At 42.2% G+C, this 14,842-nt stretch overlaps 1 protein-coding gene across 4 annotated transcripts in view; it reads right to left on the bottom strand.

Annotated features, from left to right (window-relative positions):
• WASHC2C (WASH complex subunit 2C) overlaps positions 1 to 14,842 on the bottom strand; it is a 45,308-nt gene that overhangs the window by 939 nt on the left and 29,527 nt on the right. The window contains exons 19-29 of one of the 4 annotated variants that reach the window (XM_083738247.1): positions 12,693 to 12,847; positions 11,628 to 11,739; positions 10,304 to 10,435; positions 8,317 to 8,433; positions 7,125 to 7,250; positions 5,535 to 5,636; positions 4,311 to 4,415; positions 3,478 to 3,540; positions 2,900 to 3,091; positions 2,178 to 2,786; positions 892 to 1,066 (exon numbers count right to left, since the gene is read on the bottom strand). In XM_083738247.1, the coding sequence (XP_083594373.1) occupies positions 892 to 1,066; positions 2,178 to 2,786; positions 2,900 to 3,091; positions 3,478 to 3,540; positions 4,311 to 4,415; positions 5,535 to 5,636; positions 7,125 to 7,250; positions 8,317 to 8,433; positions 10,304 to 10,435; positions 11,628 to 11,739; positions 12,693 to 12,847 (1,888 nt within the window). The remainder of the gene's footprint in view (positions 1 to 891; positions 1,067 to 2,177; positions 2,787 to 2,899; positions 3,092 to 3,477; positions 3,541 to 4,310; positions 4,416 to 5,534; positions 5,637 to 7,124; positions 7,251 to 8,316; positions 8,434 to 10,303; positions 10,436 to 11,627; positions 11,740 to 12,692; positions 12,848 to 14,842) is intronic. The other 3 variants (XM_083738248.1, XM_083738249.1, XM_083738250.1) reach the window with 3 other exon arrangements.

The raw sequence follows: 14,842 nt of genomic DNA, 5'->3' as shown, positions 1-14,842 counted from the left end.
CCTTGAAACAACTGCCGTTTCTCCCATCCTGTCCCTTAGGCCTTAAACTGCCTTCCAGATAGTCCCTATGGAATTTCACCCTTATTTAGGTCAAATCCCTCAAAACTCACAAAGCCTTTAGACCATTCCAGATGTAATTTCCTACTGTAACTAAATATGTAGCACAGATCATTGCATCATATTTGCCCATTTAGTTTTGTCTCCATTTGCTTCTCCATTTTCTATTTTTGGATAGTGTCTCTAGCTGTATAAAAAACAAAATATCATGTATGTACATATCTGCTGTATTTATTTTTTTCTCCCAACTATGGATACCCCCAAATCTCTAGAGAACGAGAAGGAAATTATTACGGTTCAAATGGAGTTGTGAAAGTCAAATAATAGGTTTTGTGACTGGTGTGAATTTAACAGGATACAAAACAAGGTTAGTAGCTACTGCCTGTGAACCAACACTGAACCTGCTGCTCATGGAATTTAGTGGGTCAGTAACGACAGATATAGGAGCTGTTGACTGTGCCAAAAGCTTTTGAGCCAAGTACTGAGATACTTTGGATGTTTAGTCTATTCTGTAAACACTGTTAACACCAAAACTTCGTTGGAAGTAACAGAACATTTGAAAACACAGTACCCCTCTGCCGTGTATTAACAAAAAACACACTTCACATTATGCAGGCTTTTCAAAATGCAAATATAGCAGCATCTGGGATGGGGACTGATAATCACTGGGATAGCTACAGACAAGCAGGGAATTTTCTTTCGGGGGGGGGGGGATATCCTTTCAATGCAAACTGCTCATTCAGAGGAGATAATAAATTTTCTCTACCCTATGAAAACCACCACTTGGCACTTGTAACCATATTACAGACCTAATTGCTTACATTAACTCCTTACCTATCTCCTCATCAAATATAGATTTAGATTCAATCTTCTTTTTGGCACTCCTTTCTTTTGGTTTTACTGCAAGATCGGCAAAGATGTCAACGTCATCATCAAACAGGTTCACTTCCAGCTCTTTTGATTTTGCTTTGACAGGCGGCTTAAGAGCTTCTGATGCAAATATATCATCCTTGAATAAAAGAAGAGAAATTTCAGTATAGGGCAAGTTTGTGTAGCCACATTTCCCTACCCCCGCTACTTGGTGCCTGGTAATTCAGAATAAAGCTGCTCTCATTCTGGTGCTGAAGGTAAAATATGCGTAGCTCCTTTGCAGTGAGATTTGCAAAATGTACGCTTCTCCAGCATCAACACATTTCTATCAACATGAGCAAGTTACTTCTTTATATGCTACACAGCAAGGTTTTTTAAAAAATAAAAAAGAAGTGTGATGTGAGTTGGCAATATTTCTTTTTGTTATATTTGAAAAATAATTCCAAAATTAAAAAGTGAGTTTTCAGGCTACCTCTGTATGCGATACCTGACACAGATGTCAGTGGTACAACACAGAATCTAGCCAAGTTAAATTCTCTTCCCTGCTACTCCAGTAACACATAAAGCAGCCCATTAATAACTTCTGCCGAATGTGTAAGAATTTTAAAGCACACTACACATCGCAACAAAATCTGCATAAATGCTTGATAGATAATTAAAGCAACTGCCTCCTCACTGAGATCATCCAATGGAGGGGAGAAATGGAAATGAACTGGGTGAACTGTACTCAGGATTTGCTAAAGTATCATCGTGTTTCAAAGGCTGGCCCAGGAAAGAAAACCCACAGAGACCAGGTAAAAGGAGGAGACTGGCAAGGAAGAGGTTAAACATGCCTATGTTTGCTACATCCTTCCAGAGTTAATCAACATTTCCAAATCACAACATAACCACCTCCCCATTCTACAATATGACATCACACCCTTGTGCTATCTAATTTTCGGAGGAATTTATGCAGTGGACTGTTTCCTCACTATTGCCCATGCTTACAGAGTTGCCGAGCCAGGAACAGGGAGACTGTGGTCTTCCCTATGTTGTCTGACTCCAACTCCCATTGGCCCCAACAAGGCCAATGGTCAGAAGTGACGGGGAAATGGAGCTCAACTTCTGGAAGATGCACATTCCCCATCCCCGTGCTAAGCAAAAGCAGCAGAGCACAAAAGAAGCCATATCCAGGTCTGAAGGAACAAGATTCCAACATTCACATACTGGAAGGTCTCTTCCAACTCTAAAATTCTATGTTTCTATATTACCTCAAAAATATCTGGGACGGAAGGATCCTGGACTAACTGAGGAGTGGGTTTTGGATCTTTCCTCTTCACAGTTTTTTTACTAGTAGCAAAGAGATCATCTTCATCCTCCAAGAATGGAGTGGGGTCGGGTTTCTTTGAGGGCTTTTCAGCCTGGAAGAGGCCTTCACTATTTGCACCATCCAATGGCAATGGAACAGGCAAGCCTTCCCCACCTCTAGGGACCTGGCTCATGAGGCTTTCCGTTTCCACCTTTGCTTTTGGTCTCGTGGTCGCTTTAGATGCTATGCTGTCAGCAAAAATATCGTTTGACTCAAAGAGATCATGCACATTAGGCTGGGCTGCTGATTTTGAGCCAGGGCTACCAGCTGCCTCGTGCAGCTGCTCACTACTGTTGGTTGGCAGAGGCGATTGAGATTCTTCCGTGTTTTCCTTCCTATGCAGTTTTGCGTTGGAGGGATGCAATGTGGCTGGTGGCACAGAGCTTTCTTTGAAGAGAGGCGGGGATTGGTCCTCAGCAATGTTCATGTCGTTCGAGTTATCCCCTTGAGCAGCCAATCGCCTGGCACTTCTGGTAGGTGGCCTTCGTTTCCCAGTCACCTTGATTCTGCCCTGCAATAACAATGAAGCCAAGGTGACAACGGGACACAAAATGAGAAACAAGTAAACTTACATTTCAAATAGCATCAAGGATGCTGCTGCATGAAGTAATTACAAAGCTATACCTTGTTGGCATTTTGCAGTGTGTCTGCTTGCATGGGATCATCAAAGCTGACTCCCATCTCCTTATTACTTCCTGCAGCAGAGGCTGTTTCAACATGCTGTACGCCAGGAGGTTCATGAATCGGAGTTTTTGGATACAATGAAGGTGGCTTCGCACTGGGCAGCAAAACTGCTGGGTTAATATCCAAACTTGCCTTAGAAAGGGATGGAGAGGCTGTTGTTAATGGGAGCAGTAGATAAGGAAAATATAAATGTGAAATCCAAGAAAAGTAAAATCACCAAGAGCATTTCCACATTTGACAAAGATCAGGAAAAACAAGAATAGTGCATGCGCACAGAAGGACAAACCCTCTCACCCTTTCCCCCTCAGTTTAGGAATTTTAGTCCTGTCCAGAGAGACATGTCTTTCCCAAAAGGGAAAAAAAGCACATCCTGTGAAACATGCATTTACAGAAAGCAGATGTTGCATCCACAAGAAAGGACTGAAGCTGGAAGTGGGGGGAAAAGAATTTTATTGTGGAAGAACCACAGTTAGCAGGAAAAGTACACTGAAAGCTAAAATGCCAGGAAAATAAATTACTTGTAATTTTCCAATCCTAGATGAGGACTCTCTATGTTTACTTGCACCAAGGCCAGTGGATTTCTGTATAAAAATTACATTAGATATACATTAATCCAAGTGAATAAAAGTAATGCACTCAGTATTTTACAGGAGAATCTCAGAAGCAGTATGAAAGCCCAGAAAGTATGGTTGCCCCCCACCCCCCGCCTGAGCCCTTACTGAAACAGTGCAGGGGTGCTTGAGGCCTATGGGCCTCATTAGAGTCAATAGGGGGAGGCCTGAATTTAGCCCACAATGCCATTTCCCCGAAGGCCATAAGGCATCAGGTGTGAGACAGGAAAATACATGGTTGAAAAGGAACAATCTTGAAAATGTGATCTTGGCTGTTCCTTGACATGTGGGTCTTAGATACACTGTCTTCTAAATTTGGCATGAAATGTAACCCCAACTGGGAACTTAAAAGCCCCACTTTGATCTGCTTGGATCTTCCTTTGCAGGACAGCGTGACTTCAAGCCATGCTGGAAAGGAAATGTAAGTGACCTAACATAGTGGCATCATGTGATTTGAGAGGTCGGAAGGCCCACTCAGCTGCCAACATAGCCTGCTGGGAGTGAAGAACTAAGGAGCCAGCCCTCCAGCAAAATCCTGTTCCCCACCCTTGCCTTAGTGACTCGGTGAAGAAGGGTGGAGAAAGGGCAGGATGCCAGGAGGCAGTTAAAGGAGCAATGAGAATATCTATGTAGATATTTGAGTGTCTTATGTGTTTGCTATATAGAAAATGGGGGTAGTTCAGGCACTGCATTTAAGAACAAGAAGCTCTCGAAGCTCTCTAAAATTGGAACTTACAAACCTCAGTGGCCTTTAAGTTTGATTCTTCTCGTTTGGCGTTTTTATTACTTTCCGGAACTTCACTATCCTCTTCCAAAGAGGAGATTAATGTTTTCTTCTCTGCTATCTTCCAAAAAGTAAAATAAAGAAGTGTAAGTGAACAAGTAGAGAAATACCCTAAATTGCACACTTATATATATTTTCCCATCTAAAAAATTAATACTAAGATGGGGGTAAGGTAAAGATAAAGGGACCCCTGACCATCAGGTCCAGTCGTGGCTGACTCTGGGGTTGCGGCGCTCATCTCGCTTTATTGGCCGAGGGAGCCAGCGTACAGCTTCCAGGTCATGTGGCCAGCATGACTAAGCCGCTTCTGGCGAACCAGAGCAGCGCATGGAAACGCTGTTTACCTTCCCGCCAGAGTGGTACCTATTAATCTACTTGCACTGTGTGCTTTCGAACTGCTAGGTTGGCAGGAGCAGAGACCGAGCAACGGGAGCTCACCCCACTTTGGGGATTCAAACTGCTAACCTTCTGATTGGCAAGCCCTAGGCTCTGTGGCTTAACCCACAGCACCACCCGCGTCCCTTAAGATGAGGGTGGGGAGAGGCAATTTGCATTGGGTCTGCAGTGCATGGGGGATGGCTAATTCTCCCCTCCTGTGCTGGAACCTGTTCTGATTAGGCAACATTCAAAAGCAGAAAAGAACACCACACACAATGTGAGGAGCCTGGGGTATTCCTTTTCCTGTGCCACATCTAGCACAAACGTGGAACTTGGAAAAGCTGCTGTGTAGAGTTGTTGGCTGCAAAGACTGACTGGTGAGGGTTTTTAAAAAAACAAAAACAAAAAACAAGAGGAGGCAGAAGACTCTTGGGCGGCTTCGTCCTAAAAAGTACAGTACAGCCAACTCCCATTAACTGAAAGTATGAGGCATTTGCCTCATCTCTTCCCTGTTTTCAGGAGAATTTCCTTCTACAAAAAGAGCTGAGCTGAAAAAAATCAGTCTAGCTCTAGTCCCAAATCTTCTTTCCACAAAAAGTGAGTCAAAAATCTAAATCCTGCAACATTGAGCAAGAACGCTACTTATATGAACATTGCCTCTGCCCAATTTGCTTAATTTATGTGGCTGCAGAACAAAGTTTTTTAAAGCCGTAACATTCCTTGTGATTAATATGCAAGGCAATGGGCAACTTTGCTCTGCGCATTACTGTTCCTCAAATTCTCAGGAGAAAATGGCAAGTACCAAGGGCTTTGCTTTAGAAGGGCTGAATAGACCATCATCACCATCATCATCAGCTCCAAACAGCCCTCCTTCAGATGGCAGTTTTACCCTGGGCTTTGGAACCTGAAATTAATAATGGAAATAAATCAGTCTCTTGTAAGTAAAATAAAACAAAATATTAAATTCCTTTACAGAACAGTAGAGGCAGATTTTTTTGTGTGGTTCTAGACTTTTTTTACCTTTTCTCACAAAGAGTCACTTTCTGACTACATCCCCTTTAAACCACAGATAGGGAATATTTAGGGCCCAAGGGCCGCTGTCCCTCCCAGGCAGCTTTCTGGGGGCCACATTCCAGAGGTGGGCAGGGCCAGAGACTTATCTCTGCACAGTAGAGGCTACATTTCAGCAGTGCAAAAATCTCAAGTTTCTGTACTCTGCCCCTTCTCAACACACTCCTTTCCATTCCCCAACCAGGTAAGTAAGAGCCATTATCACTGCTCAGACACATAATCTAGACAGGCAAAAGCACAAGAAAGGAATGTAGGCCAGGAAGAATCTTAAAGTCCATTTAAGCCAGCTTGGAGGCTCCCCACTAAGTGGGTGGAGGGCTTCTATGATGCAAGAGTCTTCCACAAAGAGACACTGAATTGACTTAAGATTTCAACTGCTGTGAATTTTTTTATTACATGCATATGCATGGTCGCCTTGTTAAACTGCACGAAGTCAGCAGGGTTTGAATAACATCCTTTCCCGCCCCGACCTGGCCACAGTGATCCATGCGACGGTCACCTCCAGGCTCGACTACCGTAATTCGCTCTACATGGGCCTGCCCTTGAAGCTGTCCCAGAAACTCCAGCGAGTGCAGAATGCTGCAGCGAGGCTCCTCACGGTGCCTCTGCCATGGGAGCATATTAACCCAGTGCTTTTTCAGCTGCACTGGCTCCCGGTGGAGTACAGGGTCAGATTTAAGGTGCTGGTTTTGACCTTTAAAGCCCTTCACGGCCTAGGACCCTTGTACCTACGGGACCGCCTCTCCCGGTATACCCCACGGAGAGCCCCAAGGTCCATAAACAGCAACACCCTAGTGGTCCCGGGACCTAAGGAAGTTAGATTAGCTTCAACCAGAGCCAGGGCCTTCTCAACACTGGCTCCGGCCTGGTGGAACGCTCTGCCTCATGAGACCAGGGCCCTGCAGGATCCGATTTCTTTCCGCAGGGCCTGTAAGACAGAGTTGTTCCGCCTGGCCTTTGGCTTGGAGCCAATTTGATTCCCTCCCCCTCTTTCCTTTTCCTTTTTCCTTTCTCCTCCTGTGATGAGGCTGCATTTTAGTATTTTAATGTTTCAATATTTTAATGTTGTATTTTAATCTTGTTTTTAAGTTGTATTCATTCAACTTGTTTTTATTATTGCTTGTTAGCCGCCCTGAGCCCAGCCTTGGCTGGGGAGGGCGGGGTATAAATAAATTATTATTATTATTATTATTATTATTATTATTATTATTATTATCCTTTGTAAAGTTCTTTCTGCTAGTGCTCCAACAGGAATTGTTCTTTTCGGTTTTAATTTTTTCAAACACGAGGACCCACTTTAAAGTATTTTGGACTGACTGACCTCTTTTTTGCTGCGAGCAAAAAGATCAACATCGGGATCATTGTCTTTCTGCAGCTTATGACTGAAGAGAAGTTCTTCATCCTGAAAGACGCCTGTGCTCTTGGAAGGGATACTGTTCTCAGAGGGCTGGAAAAGAAGCAAGGCTCAAGAGGCTTTATGGACTCCTTAATAACTTGAGTTTATAAGATCTGTCAACTTGTAAACTTATTTCTAAGTCCTAAAACAATTCAATTTTCCAGATACCTGCGTGAATGCACATGACACACCCGTGTACACAACCTCACCACCACCTAGCAGCAGAGGTCCCTTATCCACCCTTGCCTGCTCCCTGAAACATGATGTTACTTAAGTAATACTGATTCAATTTTATGTGTCCTTAAGTAACTTATGTTGCTGCTATGTGTTTACAGTGCAGACATCTTTCTTCATAGGTAAAGGGACCCCTGACCATTAGGTCCAGTCGTGACCAACTCTGGGGTTGCGGCGCTCATCTCGCTTTATTGGCTGAGGGAGCCGGCATACATCTTCCGGGTCATGTGGCCAGCATGACTAAGCCGCTTCTGGCGAACCAGAGCAGTGCACGGAAATGCCGTTTACCTTTCCGCCAGAGCGGTACCTATTTATCTACTTGCACTTTGACGTGCTTTCGAACTGCTAGGTTGGCAGGAGCAGGGACCGAGCAATGGGAGCTCACCCCGTCACAGGGATTCAAACCGCCGACCTTCTGATCGGCAAGTCCTAGGCTCTGTGGTTTAACCCACACGGCGGGAAGGTAAACGGCGTTTCTGTGCACTGCTCTGGTTTGCCAGAAGCGGCTTAGTCATGCTGGCCCCATGACCCGGAAGCTGTACGCCGGCTCCCTCGGCCAATAAAGCGAGATGAGCGCAGCAACCCCAGAGTCGGTCACGACTGGACCTAATGGTCAGGGGTCCCTTTACCTTTTAAACGCTTCATTAGGAACTTTCTCTTACCTGGCATCTTGGCTGTGAGCCCTGGAAGACGTGCTCCCTGACTTGTATACATTTTCCCAATTGGCCTGGGAAGGCGAAGCCCTGACTGACTCCAGCCACAGAAGCTACTGAACAGACTCTTGGGTTGTAGTATTGTTTAGGGTGTTTTGGTGGTGTTTTTTTTTAAAAAATAATATTAATTGTTGTATCTTTATTTTTAGGATGACTCCAGTATCACTCACCTTTTCAATTTCCCTCTGTGTCATTTTATCAGCATCCACAGCTTCATTTTTCTCCTCTTCGTCAAATAAGCTGAAGACACTTTTAATCCGTTTTTTGACATCTTTCTCCAAAAGGGGCTAAGAGTTATCAAACAAATGTAAGTTATCCACTGGATCTAGAGCAGATTGTGCTAAATGCTCAAGCTAGATTTAGAAGTAGTTCAATTGATTTTACACCCCCTTATCCAGTAATTGGAACAACAAATTAAAAGGTTCCGTCTCTCATTTATTAATTTACTTTCTGTTTCTGTTTTCCCTACCACCATTCTGAAAATATGCTCAAGGTAGCAAGAAATGCTATTGAGTTGCACGCTTAAGGTGCAAGGTCACATCTGCCTGAAGCACAGAAATGATCATGGTTCCCAAACAAACCTCAAAACTCTCTGAACCTTCAAATATGTGCATTTTTGGCATTTGAAAGGCCAATCTTCCTTCTCTCTCTCTCCCTCCCCCTCCCCGCCCCCCTCTGTGTACACATATAAATGCAAATCTATATGTAGTTGCTGAAAGTCATCTGGTATATTATTTAGCAATCTGTAGACACCTTTTTTTTTTAAAGTAGAGTGACCCCAACATCGGCTGCCTTCCTTGCCAAAAATGGCTACATGGATTGACAGCTGATTTCTATAACTGGAGGTCTTTGGAGAAATTGTTACACAACAATAGCTACCACTTACTTTCATAAGTGCTGTCTTTCATTACATATTAATTTTATGGGCAGTTTCATTTTGTCAATTGGTACATCACTTTTGGGCTATTTTCACTGCTTTGGCAGTTCCTGTGATCTTGTCCGTGGTTTCTCCCTATACAGCGCTGCAAAGGTTCAGCTCATCTTCTGAACCTTTCTGAAGGTTCAGCTCATCTTCTGAACCTTTCTGAACCTTTCTGAACCTGAAAGTTTAAAATCACCCTCACTGAAACCTTCAATTTAGTCTCTAACTATTACAACCTTCTCTTTCACTCTCACCTCTAAGATTCTGTTTCCAAGATGCTTCACTTGACTCATATTCATGCCATGTGAAAGATCTCTTTAAACTCCTGCATTGCTTTCTTGCCCACTCCCATATATAATGGAAATTATTTGTCCTGGCATTCAAAGCCTTCTCAGCCTTGACCCATTATACAGATATATCTCTGCCCATGACCTTTCCTTCTTCAACTTTGACATCCTCAGCTACCCAAAAGATACCATTCTCCCTTAAACAAGACTGCCTATTCTACCTTACTACCCCTTATTCCTAAAACACCCCTCCCATAAAGCCACCTCTCTCTTCTTTCAACTCTCCCCTCAAAGCTTAGTTTAGGCTTGAAGATGTTGTTCTCTAAGACAACTAAGTCCAAGTATATAGTGCTACACTGGTTCCTACTTTTATCCCCAACATCTCTGCCTAATTACTCCCTGGCCTCTCCCTTCAAAAAAACTCAAGACAGTAACATCCTTGGGGCAAGAGCCTATAATCTTGCTTACATTACTTTGTAAACTGTCCAATGGTGCTAAATATATTAACATAGCGTTATTAAAATATTTCTTCTGCTGGAAGAAAAGATTTTTGTACCAAAGGTTCCTTGGTTACTAATCACTGATTTACTGATGTCTGTATTTACTATTTATACTACTTCTCTGCCCTGCTCCCCAACAATACCATGCTTTAATATATTATTTTATTAGATTTTATTCTGATATTGTGTTTAATTTTTGAATGCTGCTTTGAGTCTATTTTAATACAGGACTTGTCCAATACAGCTAAAACAGGAAGAGCTAATGTCCAGGTCACAGAAGAGGCTAAAAATGGGAGAATATGACTTATTTAGTGAAAATCAAACCAAGTTCACAGGATCAAAGTTTCCTAAGACCAACTCTAACAACTAGACTCCACTATCATTGAAGAGATACTTGCCAAAGGAATATTTTTCAGGGGTTTGTTCAACATAAATAGATTTTCCTTACTTCATCCTTCCTCTGCTGCTCTCCTGCATCTCCTCCTCCAAGATCAGACCTGTGAAGTGTACCAGGTTCACCCAAAGGTCCTGCCTTCTCTTCCACTGGTTTCTTTTGACGTGTTCCCAGCAAATCCTCCTGCTGATCAATAAATGAAAATTTAAAATCTGAAATGACTTAGAAGGTAAATGTATTTAATTAGACATATGGTGCTTCTGAAAGGGAGGATTGTAAAAAAATAAAAATCAGCTGTGTATGAATCGCTGTTTATGAGTGATATAGACTGTAAATAAAGAAAACCACAATAAAAAAGAGCTAACAATGAAGGGATGCGGGTGGCGCTATGGGTTAAACCACAGAGCCTAGGACTTGCTGATCAGAAGGTCGGCAGTTTGAATCCCCGCGATGGGGTGAGCTCCTGTTACTTGGTCCCTGCTCCTGCCAACCTAGCAGTTCAAAAGCACGTCAAAGTGCAAGTAGATAGTTACCGCTCCGGCGGGAAGGCAAACAGCGTTTCCGTGCACTGCTCTGGTTCGCCAGAAGCGGCATAGTCATGCTGGCCACATGATCCGGAAGTTTTCCGCTGGCTCCCTCAGCTAATAAAGTGAGATGAGCGCCGCAAACCCAGAGTCAGCCACAACTGGACCTAATGGTCAGGGGTCCCTTTACCTTTTTAACAATGAAGGACAAGGAATTCACCCCTTTCTCAATGGACCCGGAAAACTTGCCAATTTCAACAATGTAAAATAGAGTGTTACAGAATCACGTTCAGTTGAGAACGGCTGACAAGTTTAAGATTTTTTACAGCAATTCATATGATGAGGTTGCTTCTGATCCATAAATGCTTTTGCCATAATAAAATTGTCAGTATTTAATGTGCGACAAAATTTCATTTCATTTTTGCGGTTTATCTCGGATTTCTCCAAGGAGGGCACTATCTTCCACAAAGCAGCCTAAGAATAAGCTATAGACTGCAGCTGCCTGGCTTTCTCTCCAGAATCCTCACTGGATGTGTAAAGTTGGGGAACCTGTAGTCAACCAGATGTTGCTGGAATTCAGTCTTCCAGCTGTTGGAATTCATTTCCATCAGTCCCAGCCAGATTGGTCAATGGTCAGGGATGATGGGAGTTGTAGTCCAAAAACATCTGGCAGGTTACAGGTTCCACATTTGTGGTGAAGAGACTAGGCAGAGGGAGTTACAGCATGTCTCCATCCTTTGAATAGCAGAAATATGTGAGGATTAAAGCAGAGCTGTGAAGCCTCTGATAAAAAGATTGTGAGCAAAGTGTTGAGAAATTCCCACTTTAGAACGCTGTATTTGAGCTGTATATACCGTTACTTCTTGTACACCTGATGGGAGAGGGGATGGTTGAATGCTGAAGAATGAGTCTCCATTTACAGCATCATCTTGGAACAAGAGGGCAGCTTTGGGCGGTTTTCTTTGACTGCAACAAGAAAAAAAGTGATATATACGTCTGTGATATATATTATGATACAGTGGGGGTGGGGGTGTAAGATAGATAGGTGATAGATAGATAGATAGATAGATAGATAGATAGACACAAAGGGTGACAAAACAAAGTATTGGAAAAAAATCCAAGTCATATTTATTTATTTTTAAAAAGCCTAGTTCATAAAGTCCCCCTCCACTCTTTTCCTTTTAAATGATGGGAAAGGATTAGGGGGGAAATAGAAGAGATTTCCTATACGTTGACCACAGCTAAAGTATTTGTTGCAAAAGAATGTGTAGAAAAATTGTAGCAGTTTGTTAAAATGAGTTAATTTGACTATTGCAACAAAAACAGAGGGATGATAGTTTTGCAACAAGGTGGAATAATTTTGTTAATTCAACAACGAAAGTTGTCACCAGGAATAAATTATTGGGGTATAATGTTTTGAATATTAACATGATGCATAGAAATTAAGTACGTTTTGTGTTTCAATTCAACATATACTAGTGGTATTTATCATTTAATAATTAACTGTTCTTATGTGTTCCCTCAATCCAGAGCTAACCACAGGCTCAGGCAACATATGCAAACCAGGTTTGTTGTGGGACCCCTATTGTATATTCTGCACCTGCAACATAAAGTTATGTTACTGAAGTGGCTAAACAAAGTAGTACAGTAGTTATATAGAAAGCACTGTAGTGAAATAAGGCATACAAAGTAACACAACAAACTAAAACTGCAAATGTACATTCAAATAACAAGAAAAAAGTCCAAGCTGCTTCAAGTTCAAAATTTTGCCTGCTTAGGCAGCAGACGGAGTTAATCCACTCTTGCCTGGCTTACTCCTGTGGGAAAAGTGTTCAAAAAAAGCACTATATCCATTGCCAAAGGAAGAACTAGACACAGCTGCTGCAATAGAAGATACATTCCGAATGCCCACATTTTACCTGTCTTTAGTGATAACAAACAAATCTTCTTCGCCTTCTTCCTCAAAGAGGCCTGTCTTAACTGTGTGGCTGGTAGCAGAGGCAGATTTTGTAGGTTCCTTTTTCTGGCTGGATTCAGAGGCAGGTTTGACCTCTTGGCCAATATTCCAGTGGTCCTAAAAATACAGCAATTTTTTATTTATTTTTTAAAGATGTTTATTAGAATTTTAAACAATAGAACGAACTTCACAATCAAACCAAAAGAAAAAAAAGAAGAAAAAGCATTATCACAATCAAATAAAAACAGAAAAATACCATACAAAACATAAAAAGTAGAAAAAAAACCCTAAAAAAGACATATAAATCCAGTTTCTTACTTATTATTTTCCTTCCTGACTTCCTCACGTCTCCCTTTTCTGTGTTCCCTTTTTACACAATCATATTCAGCAGTGCCTTACCCTTTTTCAAATCTTATTCTGTATTATACCTTTCAACTATTATGTCTCCAATTTTTCCCCTTATAACATTATTTAAGTTTGACAATGTTATTCTAAGTCTTTCACCCTCATTTCTCATAAAACATTTTTACATATTTCTTTCAGCTATGCCACTAATGCCGTATTGTCTTTATATCCTGCATCGTTTTAACATTCAAACATTTTGCAATATTTTTGCAAGTAGTCTTTAAATTTCTTCCAATCCTCTTCCATTTGCTCTTCTCCTAGCTCTCGGATTCTGCCAGTCATTTCTGCCAATTCCATGTAGTCTATCACTTGCATCTGCCATTCTTCCAGAGTGGGCAAATCTTGTGTCTTCCAGTACTTTGCGATGAGTATTCTTGCTGCTGTTGTTGCGTACATAAAGAAAGTTCTATCCTTCTTTGGCACCATTTGGCAGACAATGCCCAGAAGGAAGGCCTCTGGTTTCTTAAGGAAGGTATATTTAAATACCTTTTTCAATTCATTATAGATCATTTCCCAGAAAGCCTTAACCTTTGGGCACGTCCACCAAAGGTGAAAGAATGTTCCCTCAGTTTCCTTACATTTCCAACATTTGTTATCAGGCAATTATTTATACCATTGATGTACCAGAGGTTGTCTTTTTATCCCATTCCTCAAATTCACTGGGTTAACCAGGGCAGCTGTCTACCAGCTCCACCTGGTACGCAGGCTGAGACCCTACCTTCCTGTGGACTGTCTTGCCAGAGTGGTGCATGCTCTAGTTATCTCCTGCTTGGACTACTGCAATGCGCTCTACATGGGGCTACCTTTGAAGGTGACATGGAAACTACAACTAATCCAGAATGCGGCAGTTAGACTGGCGACTGGGGGCAGCCGCCGAGACCACATAACACCGGTCTTGAAAGACCTACATTGGCTCCCAGTACGTTTCCGAACACAATTCAAAGTGTTGGTGTTGACCTTTAAAGCCCTAAACGGCCTCGGCCCAGTATATCTGAAGGAGCGTCTCCACCCGCATCGTTCTGCCTGGATGCTGAGGTCCAGGGCCAAGGTTCTTCTAGTGGTTCCCTCATTGCGAGAAGCAAAGCTACACGGAACCAGGCAGAGGGCCTTCTCGGTAGTGGAGCCCGCCCTGTGGAAAACCCTCCCATCAGATGTTAAAGAGATAAACAACTACCTGACATTCAGAAGACATCTTAAGGCAGCCCTGTTCAGGGAAGTTTTTAATGTATGGCATCTTAGTTTATTTCTGGACTTTGTGGAAGTCGCCCAGAGTGGCTGGGAAAACCCAGCCAGATGGGCGGGGTACAAATAAATTATTATTATTATTATTATTATTATTAAGCATGTATGAAGTTACCAGAAGTTACCAGAACAGTGAAACACAATGCTCAAGTTCAGCCAAGTCCACCCCCCAGAATGCTCAGCATTGCCTTTCTTGGGTGCATTAAATCAAAGCCAATTTAATCTGTAGCATAGTTCTTGTATGAACACAATCTTGCACCAAATCAAGTCACTGGTTCATCTAGCCTAGTTTAGTCTATTCAGAATAGTTCTACAAGACCTAAGATATGGGTCTTTTCCTTTTTTATATAAATTTATTTGATTTTTCAAATTAAAAATTTACAATCACAAACATGCAACATAAAGATAAGATTCCAAAGAATCTCCTGGACTTCCCTCCTCCCTTTGTGGGTCCTATTATTAATC

This window comes from Podarcis gaigeae, assembly GCF_964106915.1.
Source record: "Podarcis gaigeae genome assembly, chromosome: 5".
In the NCBI taxonomy this organism is placed as follows: domain Eukaryota; kingdom Metazoa; phylum Chordata; class Lepidosauria; order Squamata; family Lacertidae; genus Podarcis; species Podarcis gaigeae.
Note: the sequence above shows the minus strand (reverse complement) of the source record. Positions and strands in the feature narration are given on the sequence as shown.